The sequence below is a fragment of the Propithecus coquereli genome, unplaced genomic scaffold (genome assembly GCF_000956105.1).
Source record: "Propithecus coquereli isolate 6110/MARCELLA unplaced genomic scaffold, Pcoq_1.0 Scaffold77, whole genome shotgun sequence".
NCBI lineage: Eukaryota > Metazoa > Chordata > Mammalia > Primates > Indriidae > Propithecus > Propithecus coquereli.
Genome location: NW_012153840.1, coordinates 2,157,217 through 2,178,047, shown reverse-complemented (window position 1 = coordinate 2,178,047; position 20,831 = coordinate 2,157,217). Strand labels below are relative to the sequence as shown.

Genomic DNA, 20,831 nt, shown 5'->3' with positions numbered 1-20,831 from the left:
CGTCTCTCACCTCCAAGGTGCCCGTGACTCCTCGGGATCTGGTTGAGAAGCAGGTTCTGACTCAGCACGTCTGGGCCGGAGCCGAGAGTCCACATTCCCAGCAGGCGCCCAGACGGCGCTGGTGCTGCCGGCCTGCAGCCCCCGTTCCCTGAGAGCAAAGGCTTAGAGGAAGCTTTTCCCAAAGCTGCTGGATAAGTAGTTTGTCTGTGTTTTTAAGAAAGTTTTGTGCAAGGCTTTGTCCCCTGAAAAATAGACAACTGGTAAAGAAATGTGGAAACGACTCCTTAGTCGGGCCTGTCCTGGATGATTTGTTAAAAACAGATTCTTGGCGCCCCCAGACCCCTTGAATCAGAATCTCTGGACAGGCTGGGCGCGGTGGCTCACGCCTATAATCCTAGCACTCTGGGAGGCCGAGGCGCGTGGATTGTTTGAGCTCAGGAGTTCGAGACCAGCCTGAGCAAGAGCGAGACCCCGTCTCTACTAAAAATAGAAAGAAATTGGCCAAACAACTAAAAATAGAAAAAAAAAATTAGCTGGGCATGGTGGCACATTCCTGTAGTCCCAGCTACTCGGGAGGCTAAGGCAGGAGGATCGCCTGAGCCCAGGAGTTTGAGGTTGCTGTGAGCTAGGATGACGCCACGGCACTCTAGCCCGGCCGGGCAACACAGTGAGACTCTGTCTCAAAAAAAAAAAAGCGAATCTCTGGCCAGGGCCAGGAAGCCGATTTCATAAGACAGTTCTCATCATAGCCCTAGAGTTAGCCCTTCCTGATACTCGGGGACCCATTGTGAATTTCACTACCCTCAAGGCCACCATCCTAGGTCAAGGGCTCATGACTTTGGCTGCACTTTTGTCATTTAGGAGATTAAAAAATACTGCCGCCTTGCACCCATCCCCCCACCCCCAGGTCCTGATCTAACGGGAGTGAAGGTATGGCCGGTGCTCTGGGATTTGTAAATGCTCCCAGGTGACTACCACGTGCAGCCGTGGCTGAGAACCACTGTCCCGGCTGGATGTGGAGTGTTGATTCGCGTGGCGCCCCCTCCTCCCCCCACTTCAAGACAGCAGCCCCCAGGTCCACTGGACCCCAACTCTTCCCGGCATCTCCTTTCTTCCCCTGAGGAGGACCGGACCTGCCTCTTTCTCTGTCTTTTCCTGCCTCACTCGGTGACTCCCAACTTGGACCACGCGTCTCTGTCACACACGCCTGCTCTCCAGACCTGCCCAAACCTCTGCTTCTTTCATTTCCTTTCTCCACGTCGTGTCAGTCACCTCAAGACACCTCGCTCCTCTCCTCCCTCTTCTCTGCCTCTGTCTCTGCCTTTCTGCCTTTCGTGAAATGAAAGATTAAAAAGGAAAAACCATCTGACCGAAAGCATGTGTCCTCTGCGTAATATTAATGGTAGCCATAAATCAAGCCGGGGACATTCCGAAGAGCAATTAGAAATAGAAAAGCCAGCACCTTCACCAGGAAGGGCCTAGAAATCTCCACCACCTTCACAAAACACTCTGCCTGTGTCCTCAGTCCCTTCTGATTAACTTGTCCCTCTAGCATCAGCTTCCCAAGTGGCTTATTTTCTTTTTTCAATCTTGGACCGACTTTTTCCATTGCTGGGGTCTGGTATTCCAGCCCCACCACGTGGAACACCGAGGTGGACACCAGCCTGGGCTTCCCAGATGCCTGTTGATGATGTTGGTTCTGGCAGAGTGTGTTTCAAGAGCTGGTTTCAAGCCCCCTTTTAAACACACAAACCGGCCAGGTGCAGTAGCTCATGCGTGACACTCTGGGAGGCCGAAGTGGGAGGACTGCTTGAGGTCAGGAGTTGGAGACCAGCCTGCCCAAGAGCCAGACCCCGTCTGTACTAAAAATAGGAAAAATTAGCTGGGCGTGGTTGTGCACGCCTGTGGTCCCAGCTACCCGGGAGGCTAAGGCAGGAGGATTGCTTGAGCCCAGGAGTTTGAGGTTGCAGTGAGCTATGATGATGCCACTGCACTCCACTTGGGGCTACAGAGCAAGACTCTGTCTCAAAAAAATAATAATAATAAACACCAACCTCAGTGCACCCCACCCCCTTGCAGAGGGAGGCAGCAACGTCAGGTCCCTGCCAGACAGACTGTGACGCTCGAGAGTCACCCTTCCTCAGACGCTGTATTCATCAGCTTGGCCCTGGGGACTCCTCTGAAGGTAACTTCTAGGACTCAGTGTCAGGCGCCATGACTTTAAGTGAATCCACTTTGTACCATCTGGCGCCCCCCCCGGCCCTTTCTAAAAATACACGTGTCTAGGCTCGCTAATTAGGCTCCCTCTCATGATCCTGACTTGTTTGATGACTTTGTTTCAATGGTAAAAAAAAAAAAATGTGAGTTCCTTTATCAATCTAGCCTTCTTTTCTTATTACAAATTATTAACAGCAGTCACTTGATTTGTGCACACAGCAATGCTTTAGATCAGAGGTTGGAAACTTTTCCCATAAGAAGCCCAATAGTAAATATTTTCAGTTTGCGGGCCATGCTATCTCTGTCGTGACTGCTCAGTCCCGCTGCTGTTGTGCGAGAGCAGCCATAGGCAATGCACGATGAGTGCGGAGTGTTCCCATAAAACTTTATCTGCAAAATACAGGCAGTGGGCCAGATTTGGTCTGTAGGCCATAGCTGGCTAACCCTTGGTTTAGAACACAGGCTTTAGAATCAAATGGGCTGGGGTTCTATTCCCTGCTTACCTGATTTTAGTAAATTGGACAGATGTCTCAATCTAAGCCCCTTTCCTCCTCTGCAAAGTGGGGAATGAATGTTCCAGTACTGTACCAAGCATGCCATGCTCATCGTCCCACGTGCTCCTCCCATCAACCCAGCGAAGGAAGCGTTATTACTGTCCCCATTGTACAGATAGGGAAACCGAGGCCTCTCTAGCTTCTCACGTACCCAGGGCCCTACAGCTAGGAAGGATTGATCCAGGGCTGTAATCTGGGCATGCCGACTCCGGAGCCCAGGCTCTGAGCTCCCGGGCTGTGCTGCCCACAGTCTACCCGGGGGTGTGGTGAGGAGTGAAGAGGTGAACCACGTAGTGCCTGGCAGAGTCCACACTCCTGCCATGGCAACCGTGATTATTAAACAACGGTCATTGACTTTCAGGCCTTGGAGGAAAGCGTCTCTGAAGAGAGAAACAGAGCAAAGGAAGCGTTACAGGAAGAGCAGATGAGAGCCCAAGAGCTGGAGAGTCGCTTAGCCCGCCAGAAGGAGGTACGCAGCTCGGGGGGACAGAGTGGCTGGAGCCCAAATCAAGGCCCTACAGCTGGGAGAGGTCGCTCTAGGGCTCTAACCTGGGCCATGCTCTGAGCTCGGGGCTGTGCTGCCTGCAGTCTCCCTGGGGGGCGTGGTGACGAGTGGAGAACCAACCACACGCTGCCTGGCGGAGTCCACGCTCCCGCCACGGTAACCACGTCTATTCAACAGCGGTTATTGACTTGCAGGCCTTGGAGGAAAGCATCACTCAAGAGAAAAACAGAGTCAAGAAAGCGTTGCAGGAAGAGCAGGCGAGAGCCCAGGAGCTGGAGAACCGCTTAGCCCGTCAGAAGCAGGTACGCAGCGGGGGGACAGAGTCGGCCCGGACCCGATCCGGCTCGAGGGCCGTGTGGAAGTCAGTTCAGAGCCGAGATGGTGAGGGCAGAGCGGACTGGAGCGTTCCCGGTGTAATCGGTCCTTGGTGGGCTCAGCTACTTCGGGAAGTACCGGGGACTTGAGAGAACCCTGGAGTTGTAGCCTTGACAACCAGTTGGTAAAAATTGTAAACAGCGTAAAACATGGGCATAGACAGGGCTTGGGAGACAGGTCGGGGCTGGTGACACGGGTGTCTTCTGCGTGGATGTTGTGTTCCAAAGTGTAGAAACGGGGATGACAGAGTCGTGGACCTCAGGGCTGCGTCAGTCCTCCACCAACAGCCTAAAATCATCCAGCCTCCAGCTCCAGCCCCGAGGAATTGTCCGCAGCCCAGAGCAGTCCCTCCAGGGCTGACGCCTTGCTGGCAGAGAGTTTTTCCTTCAGGTCGAGTTGGGGCAACCTCTTTTGCCGCAGAAGGGCGTCCCTCCCCCACCCACGCCAGGCTTCTTCCGCTTCATGACTTAGAGGCTGGAAAGTGGAGGCACCTGCTCCTCCCAGCCCAGGCGCCCTTGTTTCTCCTTCTGCACCTCACAGGACGGGAGCCTGGCCCTGGTCCCCTCCCTGGCCCGCTCTGCCCTTCAGAAGTTGCAGATTGGCAGCTCACTGCTGAAAGGGCCTGCAGATACGTTATGTTTGGCTGCAGAGTGTTTTATTTGGAATTCATAAATTTATTTAAAAACCCAGATTTCCATCCTTTCTTGAAAAGTCAGAAAATCTGGCCCTCTTTTTTACTTGGCAAAAATAGACTGGAGCCTAACCAGTTAGCAGCAGTTTGCCACAGTCCTCGCCATTCCCTAATGCATTAAACATGGCCCACTTCGCTTTTGGTCTCTGCCTAGCCCTTCTAGGTATTTAAGTTTGCAGCCCATCACCCATTTTCTTCCTAAAGTGTGGTAGCCAGAACCACACGCTGTTCTCCAGCTGTGGCCTAAGGTAGGACTCTCCCCTCCCTTGTTGACAATGTCGTACTTCTATTAATATGCCCCGACTAGCTTTTGGGAAAGCTCTCTAATACATTGTTGATTCATGTTTAGCTTATGGTCCCCCTCAGATCCCTGAGCCTTTTTCACACATGCTTTCATTAATCCCTGCATCCTGAGACCACACAGAGCAGTGCAAGCTTTGCAACCAGATGAGATCCAAGTTTGAATCTGGCTGGGCTACTTCCTGGCCGTGGCAGATTTATCAATACCTCTCTCCTTGAAAGGCTGCGGGGGTGAGATATGATGTATAATGAAGTGTCTGGCTGGACAAATGGTAGTTATTATCATTGTCCCTGCCTGCCACTTCTGCCTCTCCCTCTATTAGGGCCCTCGTTTTCTGTCCACACTCACTCCTCAGGGTAAAACCCTGGCCCTCCCACCGCTGCGGCAGAAATAAGAAGACAGCCAGGCAGAGCCTGTGCAATTTGATCTGTAAACAGTGTCACTGAGGCTCACCCCTGAGTTATTCCTCCAGGGTGGTGAGGAGGAGGAGGGCCTGCAAAGAGTCGCTCGAGTCAAATGCCACCAAGAGGTCAACCGCGTGGGGCTGGGGAAGGCCTTTGAATTTAGAGATTTCGAGGTCCCAGGGGACTTCAGGAGAAAGATTTAAGCTTCCTTGCAGAGAGGAGCTGCGGCGGGTCACCCCAGGTCTGTGAAAACGTCAGCCCGCTCCTGGCAGAACCTGTCTGCGGTTCCGCATCGGGGGAGTCTGCGAGAGCAGGCCCAGCCACAGACCCCCTGCAGCCTCGAGTGGTTGTTCCATTTTTTCTCTTTATTAGCTCTTCCTCCACATTATCAGACGGTTCTTTAAGGACAACACAATCAGTGGGTCATAATTTCGGTTTCGAGATCACGTCAAAGGGCAACCCCGTTACCCGTGACGAACGCGGGAGCCCATGTGCCAGCCGCCGAGGTCCCTGCCCATCAGCGCCGTCCCGCCCGGCCGCAGAGGAGCCGCCGCGAAGAAGGCCTGGCGCGTGGACATGGGTCAGACGCAGGAAGTGCCTCCAAGTGTCTTTCGCAGTCTATGGGGAGGCGTCCCACCCTGGAACCCACCGCAAACATTCAAAATAAACGTGAAATTCCCACAACGTCGCTGCTCTTCTGCTTTTTTTAGGCTGGTGTTGGGACAGCAGAGTGTTAGAGTTTGTAGAGCTGCTTTTCACTGCAAAATATACAAGCTGTCAGCGGCATTATGGATGAAATACTTTTTGCGGGCTAATGTGGGGCCCTACCCACCGGTTATAGCGGTAGCCGTGTTCCAAGTTCCGAACGTCGAGCTGGGGTTTAGAAGACAAGCTATTCGACAGCCGAGGTCCCCTTTCTTGCAGTGACTAGAAAGGGCCAGCAATTTATTTCCTTTGGGGATTTGCACTGGCCGTTTAGCTGAACAGCTTATCAGCAAGTAACTTCTAGACAAAATTCCTTGACTGGGGCACCACGTACTGACCACGCTCCCCTCCCTGCCTTCTACCAGAGCATTGCCAGCGAGGCTCTCCCTCCCTCTTCTGCAGATTGGCATATTGCAGCTCAATAATTCAGTATGCTGCCCTCCTCTTGAACCCGGATTGTCTTTAAGGGATTTATTTCAATAATGGAAAATTTCATTATTAATGAGAGTCTTCTTTTTATCAGAGAGGCTGCCTGGTCCAGCGATAAGTAGCCAACGCCCTGTGCTCGCCCCGCCGAGGGCCTCCGTGCTTTCCTCTGCGCAGGGTTCAGATCCGGGCCTCACGGCTGGCAGACTACACGGCCTTGGGCCCTCCCGACATCCAGTTCCTCGGTTTCCTCATCTGTAAAACGGGCTGCTCACAACATTTCTCTGACAGGGTTGCCGTGAGAGTGAAGGGCTGGCCGGGGGCCGGGCATGTCATCGCCACCCCCAACGTTTTAGCTGTTATCGTTATTATTATTATTAGCAACCACCCTCTAGGTGTGCAGCATCCCAGACCCCTGGTCGTTGACTTGCAGGTTTGGGAGAGCAGCATGGCCCACGAGAAAAGAAAAGCGAAGGAAGCCTTAGAGTCGGAAAAGAGAAAAGTCCAAGATCTGGAGAACCACTTAACCCAACAGAAGGAGGTATGAGCAGCAGAGGGAGAATGGGCCGTGGTAGCCAGAACCTTCTGGAAGGAGCTCCAAACCAGATGTACCCTGAGAGAGTGTGGTGAGAGCATGCAGGGGCTGGAGCGGCACCTCCATCCGGAGTGGCCGACAACTGCCACTTACCGGCTGTGTGCCCCAGGGCAGACCTGACCCCCTGTCCCTCAGTTTCCTCACCTGGAAAATGGGAATGATAACAGTCTCTACCTCAGAGGGTTAAATGCTACGAGACATAAGTACGTAGAACTTCACCCTGAACATAGTGGGCCCTCCGGAAGCTTTTCCTGCTCTTGGGCTCAGCTACCTGGGGAGGAGGGATGGCCTCCAGGAGAGAACCCCTGGGTTGTAGTCTGGGTGGGCCCCTCAGCCAGCATCCTCCTCCTCCTCCTCCTAGAAAGGTATTGAGACACACCCTGCATGGCCTCGGGAGACAGCACCCCGGGCCCCAGCATCCTGGTGTCATAGACTCGAGCAGGCCTCCCTGGGCCGGCCGAGGGGTAAGAGACACAGACAGCACAGTGGGAGGCAGGAACACCACGAGCTCACGTGGTAGCCACGTCACATAAGTGCCAGGGATCCGCGCCTTCAGGGGTGGGTGAGAAGTGCACCCCCGGACAGGACGGCGTGGGGAAGGTGAGGAGGGGTCTCCGAGTGCCAGGCCCAGGCAGAGCTGGAGGCACCCACATCCACCCCCCCCCCCCCCCCCCAGCCTGGGGACAGGCCCACCAGACACATCTGCTCAGAGCAGCACGAAACGGAGGCCCTGGGGTCAGCCTGGACGCCCGGCCATGCCCTGGAAGAAGGAGCCTAGGGGGTGGCACAAACACCCACGTGCCGGCCCTCATGGAAAATCCAGAAACAGAGCTGACGGCTCAGGGAATTGTTCTAATCACTTTTGTTCCTCCACCCACAAATATTCGCTGAGCACCCACTGTGTGCCAGGCCCTGTTCTGGGTGCTGGGGACACCACAGTGAGCCAGACGGACCAGGACTAGGCTGCCCAGAGCTTTCATCCTAGCTCGGGGCAGACAGACAAGGTGGAAGCAAATGCAGGGACAGCTCCAGGCCACAAGTGCTAAGGGGAGGAGAAAGGTGTGGGGATGGGGCTAGAGAGTGGTCTGCAGGCAGGGAGGGCCTCTTGGAGGGGGTGACATCTGAGTGAGACCTGGAGGGGTAAAGGAGCCTGGGGGCAGAGAGGGCCACTGGGTGAAGTGGCAGAAACTCAGCGGGGCAGGACCTGAACTAGCCAGGGGGGTGGTGGGCATGAGGAATGAAACTGAAGCTGGCGGGAGGTGGGAGGCACAGGGGGGTGCAGGGGAAGGAAGCAGGAGACGCTGGGTGGGAGAGGCAGGAAGGAGCAGTGGAGCGTGTGGGCTAAAAATGCCCGTTTTGGGCTCAGATCCCAGCTCTGCCCCAACACGCTGTGTGACCCTGGGCAGGCCCTTTGCCCTCTCTGTGCCCTCAGCGTTAACGTGGGTGTAGTGGCAGAACCACCCAGATGTCTAGTGTGAGGAGTCAGTGCATTCATGCTTGGGAAGCCGCTGCCCCAGGGAGGCCAGAGTGCGGGCGGGGCAGGGAGTTGAGTGGTGCAGCAGGGTGGGGGCCGGACAGCCTTAGCAAAGACCTTGGCTGAGGGACTATGCCCCGCCTGTGAGGGAAGTGAGGTCAGAGTCCAGGTGGGATGCGAGAGCACAAACACGGAGCAAGCCTCGATAAGGGGTGGGACCCAAATGGTGGTCACTGCTGCCCCCAGAGCAACCCTTATACATATGGGCCACAGGAGGGGTCTTGAAGCCGGGCTCCTGCCAGGCTCTGTGCCAGTGCAGATATGAACGTATAAACATGTCTCCCGCCTCCAGGGGGTGGGGTGTGAATCAGGAGGATGGGTAAGGCAGGGCCTGGAGGCCGCAGGCCACTGGTTCCGGCAGGGGCGCTGGTGTCCACGCTTGCACCACCGCTTCCTGGCGCTGTGACCTTGGAAGGTTACTTGCCCTCGTCCTGCCTCAGTTACAGCCTCCCTTTCCTCCCTGTAAGACGAGGCTGGCGGACACATGCTGTCTGGGGGTGTGCAGAGCGGACGCACTAACACACTCAGTGCACCGTGTCATCGTGACTGTCGCCATTTGTAATGCGCCGAGCAGCGCGTGGTGAGAGGAGGGAAAGGACGCTGGCCACGGGGCATGCAGGAGGGGGTTGGTGGCCTCCTACGACAGGCAGGACTTGGACCTGCAGGGTGGGGCTGGGCAGTCTTAGGCAAAGACTTGGCAGAAAAAGCCAAGGGTGCACAAGGAGGTGGGGTCAGAGTCCAGAGCGGCGGGGAGGACACCGTGCTGGGGGGCGAGGGGGCGGGGCACGTCCATAGGTGATGTGAAAACATGGAGAACATCGGGAACATCTTTTCTCCAGGGCCACACACATCCCCAAAGTCTCGTCCTGCCCCTCAAATTAGAAGCTTCCCATCTCCCAGCATAGCAGGCCGTGGAACAATTTTCAGTTGTTTTTCTTTTTGCCAATAATGCCTGTTCACTAAAGAAAATTTAGAAGATACAGACCAGTGAAAAGAAGAAAATATAAATTGCCTTAATCTCAATTCCCCCAAAATAACCACCATTTACATTTCAGTACATATCCCTGCAGGCTTTGTGCACGTGCGCAGATATCAAAACGCTTTCCTTGTGAGCGGCATGTCGGTGCGGGGAGCGTGACTGCGAGAGTTTCTGCAGTCGCAGAGTTTGTCAGCCCCGCTCCGGCTGTTGACTTCCAGGGGCTTGAGCAGGGGAGTCGGGGCCTCCGATTCCCTCCCCGTCACCAGAGCTACAGGGCGTGTGTCCTCAGCTCCAGACTGTCCTGGACAGGACACCCACGCCTTTGTGGACAGGAAGAGACCGGCTGTGTCCTTCTTTGAAGCCACAGGCATTGGGCCTGCTGGGACAGGAGGCGTCTCCCCAGCATGGTCTCTCCCGCCCCACCTCCCCAGAAGCCAGGTGCTTCCCAGAGGGCCTGCATCGGTGCCAACGCAGGCCAGTCCATTCAGTGGCTCAGCGCCACAGGATGCGGCCTGAACACTCACCAGCATGTCACTTCCTGAACACCAGCCCCGAAATCCTGAATGATGACTCACTCTGTCCTTTATGCACCTGACTAACCAAGACGTGGCCCTGAGCTCCTGTGCCCAAACCCTGACTCAGTGGTCCCACCGGTGACATGTCCTGGCGTCCCCTTGCAGTGTCGTTTCCCTTTGAGGGTACAGGCCCTCAAACCGCTGTCATTGACTTCCAGATCTCAGACAGCAGCATCGCCTACGAGAAACACAAAGCCAAGGAGGCCATAGAGAAGGAAAAGAAGAAGGTGCAAGACCTGGAGAATCGTCTGACCAAGCAGAGGGAGGTACGAGCCTCCGGGAGGGACGAGAAGAGCCCAGCGGGGGAAGGGCAGTGCTCTGGAGCCGGGCTCTGGGCTCAAATCCTACCTCCCCCTCTCTGGCTGTGGGACTTTAGGCAAGTTACTTACCATCTCTGTGCCTTGGTTTCCCCACTTATGGAATACAGATGATACCGGTAGGTCAGTCTCTGAGCTGTTGTGAGAATGACTGCAGATAACACATAGCGCACATGGAAACGCACCATGTGTGTGGGCTGCGTGTAGCGATAGGAAGAGCTCGCGGCTCGGCAGCGAGGGGCAGGCTCCAAACCCGGGACTGTCTCATTCCCGAACCCCCTCTACTGTGCAGCTCTGTGTGGCCTCAGCTGCCTGGGGTGACAGAGATGTCAGAGTACAGACACCTGGATTTCTGATCACTTTGATGTCAGTTTCCCCACCAGAACTTGTCATCCTAATTATCATCACCTTCTTAATCAAGATGCATTTGCTATTATTACCAGGAGTAACAGGTGCAGTAAGAGTAGAGGTGGGTGTTGCACACCCCCCTGTCGTAGGTACCACACGCAGCAGGACGTAATTCACCCCTCCTGGGTCCCAGCAGTACAAGGGACACACACACACAATGACCAGTGTCTCAAAGGCAAAGCAGGTGACAAACACACAACCCAGCACTAAAAAAGTCTCTCCATTCATGTCAATCTTGGATCATGTTCTTTAAAGCAAGGTTCCCAAACATTAGCATGCACTAGAATCTCTGGGGAACTTATTTTAAATGCCTGTTTCTCAGGCCCCAGAGATTCTCATCCACTGGGTGTGGGGTGTAGGGTGGACTCAGGAACCTGCGTGTTTAACAAGCAGCCCACGTGCTCTTTAAACAACGCTGCTCCAGGAAAAATAGTGTCGGGAAAGCACATCTGGTTTGCACATCAGCCCTGGGCACCACTGTTAACGAGGGACCTTGACTAACTGGCATAGGTCAGAGAAGGCAGACTGGAGTCCAGCGAAGTGACCCAAGACTTGTCAGCTCAGGGCTGTCATACTCACGGAGGACGCCCCGCGCCCAGGCGCCACGCTGCAGGATGCAAGAGGGCCCGAGAGGAGCAATCTGTTCCCAAGCAGCCTTGTTTCCCCAAATGAGGTACCGTGGAGCTTCCTGGAAATACATCAATTAGGGGTAGGCAAAAGGAGAAATTAAAATTTTAAAAATAGATAAATTGGGACATAAAATGGATCAGGAATGAGACTCATGTAAAAAAAAATTGTGTATCATGAAATCAATGAATGGGTCACAAGTTTTACTCCGGCAGTCACAGTGAATAGAAAAGGAGAAAGGAGAGAAGAAAAGGAATTCAGACCCAGGAATAGTGAACTTTGTTCTCCTGTCCTTGGGCAAGGAGCAAAGATGCCAGGCGAGTGTTCTGCCCTAGGGCAGGGCAGCTTCATGGCCGTCAAAGAAACCATTTCAGTTTCTTGTGGATTCCCGGAGACACCTGGAGTGTGTCCCTGAGCTGTGTGTGCCAGGCCGCTCTGCGGGATGCCTGCCTTTGTCCCCAAGGAGCGTATCCTCAGGCCAGGCCTGTGCGTTGTCCTCATTGGAATTTCTCAGCAATAATAGTGATATTCAGACCCTAAAATAGAATCAGATGGAATTCAGCGGCAGTACAAAGAAGACGAAGCAACTCCCAGGTGAGACTTGCACGAATAACATGATGGAAATGGTATTTGTATTTTATTTTTTCCAAAAAAGATATCAGTTCCTTTTCCTTATTATAAAAGGAACACCTGTCATCTTAGTAAATTTGAAAAATACAGAAAATCACTCGAAAGAAGAAAATAAAAACTATGCTTCCGCTGAGCAGTGTTGCCGCTGGTGACATTTTAACATGATTCCTTCCAGAGCATCTTTATGCTGAGCATTATCGTAGACATCAATAAGGATCAATTTATCACAAAGTTAGTCATTTATACTGTGACAGTGTGCACGCTGCTTTGGAGGCTATTTTTATACTTAGCGTATTATAAGACTGTCTCTGTGTCATCGAACAATCTTCCACGACCTGGGTTTGCTCTGTGTGGACGGACACCAGGTTATTTGTCTTCCCCTGTGGCCAGGCACTGGGTGGTTTCTTGGTTTTCACTCGTGTAAAAGACGCTTGGTTGGACAACCCCATGTATCACTCTTCACGTCCTTAGGATAAATTCCCCCAAATGGAATTGGATAAAAACAAACATTTTCAGGTTTGCAATACACATTCCCAAATTACCCTCCCGAACGGCCATACTAGTTTATGCTGCCACCAACACAGTCTGAGAATACCCAGTATTACGTATCAAGAATTTTTATTTTTTTTATTTTTTTAGAGACAGGTCTCACTCTGTCGCCCAGGCTGGAGTGTACTGATGAGATCATAGCTCACTGCAGCCTCCAACTCCTGGGCTAAAGTGATCCTCCCGCCTCAGGCTCCTGAGTGGCTGGGGCTACAGGTGCATGTCACCACTCCCAGCTAATTTTTATATTTTTATTCTTTGTAGAGACTAGGTCTTGCTATGTTGCTGGGATTACAGGCAAGAGCCGCTGTGCCTGGCCACAAGAATATATTTTAAAATTGCATTAAACAATGTTCATAAAATGCCCAGCACAGTGCCTGCCAAGAGGCCCACATTCCACGTGATTTGAGAAGTTTCTCAGGGAGAGAGTAGAATTTTGACAATCGAAGATCAGAAGGACCAGGCGCGGTGGCTCACACCTGTAATCCTAGCACTCTGGGAGGCCAAGGCGGGAGGATCGCTTGAGGTCAGGAGTTTGAGACCAGCCTGAGCAAGAGTGAGACTCCGTCTCTACTAAAAATAGAAAAAATTAGCCGGGCAATTAAAAATAGAAACAAAAAAACTAGCTGAGGGTGGTGGCAAGCACCTGTAGTCCCAGCTACTCGGGAGGCTGAGGCAGGGGGATCGCTTGAGCCCAGGAGTTTGAGGTTGCCGTGAGCTAGGCTGATGCCACAGCACTCTACCCAGGGCGACAGAGTGAGACTCTGTCTCAAAAAAGAAATCAGAAGAATGAGTTCAAGAGGCGGGAAGCTTCCAAGGCGCGCGAGGACGTGGCGGCTGGAGTCCCATCTGGCCAGGGCCTGGCAGGTGGAGATAGGCCATCGCCGTCAAGGCCCCGGAGGAAAGCAGAGTGTCCTGAAAGCAAGGAGAGAAGGACTCAGCACATGTATCCAGGAGGAGAGATTTAGAGAGACGTGACAGCCCTCCACAAATATTTAATGGGCTGTCTCATAAAAGAGAAATAAAACTTACTCAGTGATTCCGGGTGACAGACACAGCTCAGAGACCAGAAATCACAAGGAGACGGATCTCAGCTGAAGATAAAGAAGAGTTCTATTAATATAATAATTGGAACCTTCCAGAGAAGGCATGAGCTTTGCTTAAAAAGGATCAACAGAATCATGACAGCGTAGAGTTTACTTCTCGAAGGCAGCAGGGCGGGGAGGCTAGGGGAAATACCTCTTCCTCAGTGTCTGTTATGTTGATGTTTTGTTGTTGTCTATTAGGAAATAGAACTAAAAGGGCAGAAAGAAGACGTGTTGAATAATAAATTAAGTGACGCGCTGGCCGTGGTGGCAGAGACCCGGAAGACGCAGACGGCCAACAGCCTGCGGGCGGAGAGCCTGGCCGTGCAGCTGCATGAAACGCTGGCCGAGCTGGAGACCGCCAAGACGAAAATGGTAAGTCGGTGCCTGGTAAGATGGGAGAATTTCCCCATTTTCCCTCCTTTCCCCATTGAAATACTCCAACGCCAAGACAATGGGAGGCTTCCCAACCTCAGCACTGCAGACGTTCTGGGCAAGTGACGCCTCCCGTTAGGGGCTGTCCTGTGCATTGGGGTGTTCAGCATCGTCCCTGTTCTCTACCCAGCAGATGCCAGTAGCCCTCTCCCTGCCACTGTGACAACCAAAAATGTCCTATAGAAGACAAAATGGCCCCCTATTGGTGTAGAACGAAAGGTACTCAGAGCTGAGCACACCCTCTCTCCAGGGCGTTCTGAGAGGTAATGCAGGGTCCTCCCAGGATCAGGGAGAAAGACTGGGGAGCCCCAGAATTTAGTGACCCGTAACCATTCCACAGATTCTAAGACAATGTTTTAAAGCTCTGGCCCGGCGTTCAAGGCCCTCCACAGTCAGGGCTCGATGTTGCATTCATGCAACGGGCCTGCGGGCAAGGAGGCGATGAAGGCTAATCCGCCAGAGTGCACCAGGTACATTTGGGAGAGCGTGTGGCATTGGAGAGACCAGCTCTGGGTGTGGCACGTGGTGGCCGCTGATGGGTCCAGAATCACAAGGACAAGTGGTGGGGGCTGGGCGGAGGAATGAGAAGGAAAGAGTCACCGCAGAGAGAGTTACAGTGGCAGGACTTGGTTAGTGGCTCGCGGGACAGGAGCACCAAGGAGAGGAGATGCCAAAGGAGACTGCAAGCCTCCAGCCAGGGCACCTGGGGAGGGGACGGCGCAGGGAGGGCACATGGGTGGGGATGTGGAGGTTCGGGGTAGCGGGGAGACGTCGTCAGGGGGATCCTGTTTTGGAGAAGACGAGGCAAGGCGGGAGCCCGGTGGCGGCACAGTAGACTGGGGAGAGAAAGCAAGACAAGGGCCTGATTAGGAAGACGGCCTCACGGGCACGGCCGCCGAACGGTGGGCAAAGAGTTCACCATCCTCCGAGCAGACCCGAGAGTAGGGAGCAGGAGCTGACACCACTGAGGGACGCGAGAGGTGAGGGTGGCGGAGACTCCAGGAAGAACCTCAGGAGGCAGAGGGTGGGAAAGGGTCTGACTCGCCATTTGGGGGTCACTGGTAATTTCTGTTTTGAGGAAATACAAATTCATTCACTTTTTCTTATAGAATTATTCATTCATTCATTCCACAAAGATCTATCCAACATCTAGGTCTAGATGCTGGGGGGCAGAGCAGTCAATAAGACAAGTCTGTCCAGGCGCGGTGGCTCCCGCCTATAATCATAGCACTCTGGGAGGCCGAGGCGGGTGAATCATTTGAGCTCAGCAGTTCGAGACCAGCCTGAGGAAGAGTGAGACCCCATCTCTACTAAAAATAGAAAGAAATTAGCTGGACAACTAAAAGTATAGAAAAAATTAGCCGGGCATGGTGGTGCATGCCTGTAACCCCAGCTACTAGGGAGGCTGAGGCAGGAGGATAGCTTGAGCCCAGGAGTTGGAGGTTGCTGTGAGCTAGGCTGACGCCATGGCACTCTAGCCCAGGCAACAGAGTAAGACTCTGTCTCAAAAAAAAAATAAGACAAATCTCTGCTGTAGTAGAATTTACGTTCTAGTGGGCATGAGAAACAAGGAAACAAGGTCATTGTAGATGGTGATGAAGGCCTCCAGAAAAATGAAACAGACGCTGGAATAGAAAGTGTCTCAAGCTGCTCCCGAGAGGTAGTCAGGGAGGGCCTCTTGGAGAAGGTGACATTGGAAGTGAGACCTGAAAGATGAGGAGGAGTCAGCCCTGCAAGGAGCTGAAGAGCGTAAGGGGCAGGGGGATCAACATGTGCAAAGGCCCTGGGGTGGGGCCCAGTACAGCCCCGAGGTGTGTGGAGGAGCTGTGTTCTTGCAGTTGTCGCCACATCCGCTCCCAGGTCACAGCGCGTGTGGCTCTGCTTCCCAGATCGTGATGGAGGAGCGTATGCTGCTGCACCAGCAGACAGTAAAGGCGCTGCAGGACGAGCGAGAGTCACAGAAACACGAGTTTGAGGAGGAAATCTCGGAATACAAGGAGCAAGTCAGACAGCACTCCCAGACGATTGTGAGTCTAGAGGAAAGACTCCAAAAAGTGACTCTACACCATAAAAAAATCGAAGGAGAGATCGCGACTTTGAAGGACAACGACCCAGGTAGGGCTAAAGGAATGCCGAGGAAATCCCGGTGTTAGGGCAGGTTCTGCTTCTCCTGTGGGTCCCCATAGGCTGGCTGATAAGAAAAGGCCACGCCCCATGTCAAATCTCATCCGTTCCCTGGAGACCCCCTCTTGTTCTCGTCACACAATGTGAGAAGCCCTCCAGGGCCCAGGTGAACGGTAATGACAATGAATTGGGACGTCCTCTGTGCCGACCTAGTGAGCCGGCGAGACACCCAGGCCACCAGGGCTGGTAGGGGCATCGAGAGGCATGAATTTAGAGTTGTCTTTTCCACGTGAAAACATCTCGTGCAGGGACCTGTCGGAGGCTTCTCTCCGCCGTCAGACTTTGGCAGCTTGGCTAATGCACTTTCGTTACCCGCCGGGATTTGTCTCTTAAAAAATAAGCCCTAGGCCGGGCGTGGCAGCTCACGCCTGTAATCCTAGCTCTCTGGGAGGCCGAGGCGGGCGGATTGTTTGCGCTCAGGAGTTCGAAACCAGCCTGAGCAAGAGCGAGACCCTGTCTCTACTAAAAATAGAAAGAAATTAATTGGACAACTAAAAATATATAGAAAAAACTAGCCGGGCATGGTGGCGCATGCCTGTAGTCCCAGCTACTCGGGAGGCTGAGGCAGGAGGATTGCTTGAGCCCAGGAGTTTGAGGTTGCTGTGAGCTAGGCTGACGCCACGGCACTCTAGCCCGGGCAACGCAGTGAGACTCTGTCTCAAAAAAAAAAAAAAAAAAAAAAAAGCCCAAAAGAGGCTAAAAAAAGAACTCAGAGTCGTGAGCACTTATTCGCCCTGAGTGACCAAGGTAACTAGTATTATTGCAAAAATACTAAGCTCTTGGAGAAAGTTCTGGAAGTAGAGGCTTCAGGCCAGGGTTTTGTAGCCTCGGCACTATTGACATTTGGGGTAGGATCAGGCTTTGTTGGGGGCTGTCCTGTGCACTGCAGGGTGTTTAGCAGCATCTCTGGCCCTACCCACTGGATGCCAGTAGCACCCCCACCCCAGTGTGACAACCAGAATGTCTCCAGACATTGCCGGATGTTCCCCAGGGGCAAACTCCCTCCTGGTCAAGAGACGTGGTTCTGTCTCAGCCGGTTAGCCGGCTGTCGGGGCTCACCCCACGCACGCACGCGTTCATTCATTTGTTCATCTGGCACTCTCGGTTGAGCCTCTGTTATGTTCCAGCCTCATTTAGGCACTGGGATTCGGTGATGGTCAAGCCAGTTATTGCCCCTGCGGTTAACCAAATCATCGCCCTTCCCCGATCCAGGATGAACAGGGCACCATGGCGAGGGCAAGGAGCAGGGCTCAGTTTGCTAACCCAGAGTCTGGGTCGGAGGGAGGGTGTTTGAGCAGGGATCTGAAGGGTGACTGTGTCTGTGTCACCCCCACACTTAGATCAGCGCCTGCCATAAAGCAGGCGTTCCGTAAATGTTTGTTGACTGAATAAACGAATGAGTGAGTGGTGAGGACGGAAGCCAGAGGCAGGGGGGTGAGGAAGTAAGTGCGGGGTGAGGACAGGAAGATGCTGAGCACAGATTATTCCCCCGAGACTCTGGTCTGGGTGGAAAGGAGAAGGAAGAGCAGGCGGGGTGACCCAGCGGCTGAGGCTGCACCTCTCACCAGCTTCGCGGAGTGGCCGCGGGCAGGTTCCGTCACTCTGATGCCTGTTTCCTTGTCCGTAAATGGACTTAGCGATCCCTCCCTTATGGAGCAGCTGGGAAGACTGCATGGCTCGCACTCAGAGACAGCCCCCGGCCTGTGACACGGAATGCCTGGTGGGTCTCACGAGCAGGTGGAGGGTTCCTAAGTTGTTTATAAGCAAAGAGGAAGGACAGCAGCTGCTCATGAGGGCTCTAATAATGTTCCTGTGTCCCTGATACAGCTCAAAAGGAGGAAATGCCACAAGACGCTCCGTCAGAGAGCGGCGCCAAAGAGGCCACGTGCGAACACCTGATGTGAGTACCCGCGGCTGCGTGAGCGCCAGGCCGGCCTCGCTGGCGCCAGCCGAGCAAGAACAGATAAGCAAAACCCTTCCTCTGGCCACGTTGCCAGAGCCTGAAAAGAGGAGTCGAGTCTGTGGTTTTCTCAGTGCTGCTTAAGTTTCTTGATTCCTGTAGCAGTTCAGGATGGTGTCATGGAAAGATCCAGGTAGATCTACGCTCAGATCCTGTCTTAGTCTGTTTTCTGTCGCTCATAACAGAATACCTGACACTGGGTAATTTATAAGAAAAGGAAATTATTTCTTACAGTTTGGAAGCTGAGAAGTCCAAGGATGAGGGGCTGCGTCCGGTGAGGCCTTCTTGCTCGCGGGACTCTCTGCAGCGTCCTGGGGGGCACAGGGCGTCGCATGGTGAGGGAGTTGAGTGTGCTACCTCAGGTCTCACTCTTCCTTTTCTCGTGAAGCCACCAGTCCCACTCCCATGATAACCCATTAATTCATTAATCCAGTAACCCATGAATCCATTAACCCATGAATCCACAAATGGATTAATCCATTCGTGAGGACAGGGTCCTCATGACCCGATCACCTCTTACAGTCCCCTCCTCTCAATACTGCCACACTGGGGACTCAGTTTCAACATGAGTTTGGAGGGGACAAACAGTCAAACCACAGCAGATCCCAACTCAGCATTTTCTAGTTGTGTGGCCCTGGGCAAGTCACCCCACCTCACTGAGCCTTCCTTAGCTCCCTTGTTTGTGAAATCAGGATGTACGTGCCTGGCGCTTGGTAAAGGCTAGCTGATACCAGCAGGAGCAATTTTTCCCGAGTGCCTGCCAGAGGCAAGTCCATTCCTAGTACTGTAAGCAGGCAGTGGGCGAGTCCAGGCAGTGGAGACCAGTTGGTGGGGTGGGGTCCTGGAAAGGTTAAAAGTTAAGAGGTTGGACTAAATGACCTCAGCTAAGTGACCTCAACTCTCCCCACCCAAGAGTCGATGAATTGATGACTTGATCCTCATGGAATGGACAGTTGTCAGAGAAACAAATCATACAGATGGGCAAGACCCAGAAAACCACTGCGCTGCAGCATGTGAACCAGGAGGCGCGGATGGGAAGGGCTCAGACAGTTCCTCAAAGAAGACGAGCCACCAGCCTGATCCCTGCTCCAAATTCTAGTTACCAAAGTCTAATGTCACAGGGTTTTCACCCCAAGAAAGACAAAGACACCCAGCCTCCTCATTCTGAAAGGTTCCTAACTGACTCCTCCTCCTGGTAAAACCCGCTCTGGAGACAACAGTGGCCTGACTTGGAGAAGAATCGGCACCACATGGCCATGGCCACATTGCTCTGCTCTGATCCAGTGCATTAGCTTGTGTAGACACTGGAGTTCTAAAGTTTCAGCCTCGAGTTGGAAGAGTTGTGGTTATAGCCAAGGAACAGCCAAGGAGGCGCACACACACACACACAGAATGTATTCGATATGTAGTTATTTTCCTTCCAATTATCACCAGTCTTTTTTTTGTTTTGTTTGTTTGTTTTGACATCCAACCTACCAGTGTTTCGCTTTACTTCATAATAAACACACACTCCACCCTCAATAGTCCATATAAGAAGAGCCGGGATTTCAAAAGCCTGTGCTTTCAAATGAGTGACATTGATACCTGCCCAGAGACTGAGCCTCTTGACCCGCTTCCCAAGGGGCAAGGCCTCCTCCCCAAACACAAACACACAGGAGACGTCTCCCCCAGCTGAGGTTTCTCACACTTTCTCAAAAACACTCTCCCCGACAAGATACCTGCCCCTGGCGCCCTCCACCCCTCCACTGGCCGCAGCCACCCTCCCCATCAAGTGCCCTGAGTGCTTGCCGCAGGTGTCCTGCACTCTGGGTTGGGGTGGGGGGCTGTCCTTTCACCATCCCTGCACCCCCTTGGTTGTCTGGGCTCCAAAGCCCACTCCTCCCCCGACTCCCCCATGAACACCGTTCATTCATTCACGTCTGGCCCCACCTCTCTCCACCGGGAATTCAGAGGAGCTGGTGAGAGAACAAAAGCCACGTTGTCTTCCTTTCTTTCTTCTTCCCTGTCCCCAAACAATCCCTGAACCCACCAAAAATAGTCTTCCCTCCTTCCGCCGTCTAGAGCCCACAAGCACATCAATTCGTGCTGACAGACAATCGAGCCAGAAGTAGCGTCCCCCTCACACAAGGCGCATTTCAGCCTCAGACCGAACCCCGCCTGATCCTTTGTTCTATCTCGTTCCATTTTTTTAAATGAAGGTACACCAAAATGAATTTTTGTTTTGAGGATGTTGAAAGACTGCCCTCATCGCTTCGCTGGGCTTGGCATCACCTGGACCGTGATTGCACCTGACTGCGTTTGTCCTTGGCCCCTTCCAGACACTCGGAGACACCACGAAGATCAGGTCGTGCTGACTTCGCCTGTCTTTGTGCTTGCAGAGACGACTTGCTGACCGCTCAGAAGGAAATCCTGTCTCAGCAGGAGATCATCATGCGGTTAAGAAAAGACCTCACCGAAGCCCACGGCCGCATGTCGGATTTGAGAGGTTTGAACGATTCCTGTGTCTCTTGACGTCCTGACCCACTCGAGAAGGGAAGGGAATGAGGCTTAAGAATGGGAAACCTCGGTATCAAAATTCCTGGCCAACCTGCTGTCCTGTGCTGACACCTGTACTTGGGGTCAGCAAAAGCTGTATCTCAGATGTGGCTCTGATCCCCAGTGCCAAGGGGCCACGGGCCACCTTCTCCGGAGGACTTTGGCCCTCTACACTGAGATGCAACTTTCTCTTTTGGGGAGAATCTCCTCCTACCGCAGAAGACTTGGCTCTGGAAGCGAAGG

The 20,831-nt window shown here is 53.3% G+C and overlaps 1 protein-coding gene across 1 annotated transcript in view; it reads left to right on the top strand.

Moving 5' to 3' along the window:
• FHAD1 (forkhead-associated (FHA) phosphopeptide binding domain 1) overlaps positions 1-20,831 on the top strand; it is a 117,496-nt gene that overhangs the window by 75,264 nt on the left and 21,401 nt on the right. The window contains exons 15-22 of the mRNA XM_012662483.1: positions 3,133-3,240; positions 3,471-3,578; positions 6,612-6,719; positions 10,020-10,127; positions 13,676-13,849; positions 15,799-16,024; positions 17,921-17,993; positions 20,432-20,538. Coding sequence (XP_012517937.1) covers positions 3,133-3,240; positions 3,471-3,578; positions 6,612-6,719; positions 10,020-10,127; positions 13,676-13,849; positions 15,799-16,024; positions 17,921-17,993; positions 20,432-20,538 — 1,012 coding nt within the window. The remainder of the gene's footprint in view (positions 1-3,132; positions 3,241-3,470; positions 3,579-6,611; positions 6,720-10,019; positions 10,128-13,675; positions 13,850-15,798; positions 16,025-17,920; positions 17,994-20,431; positions 20,539-20,831) is intronic.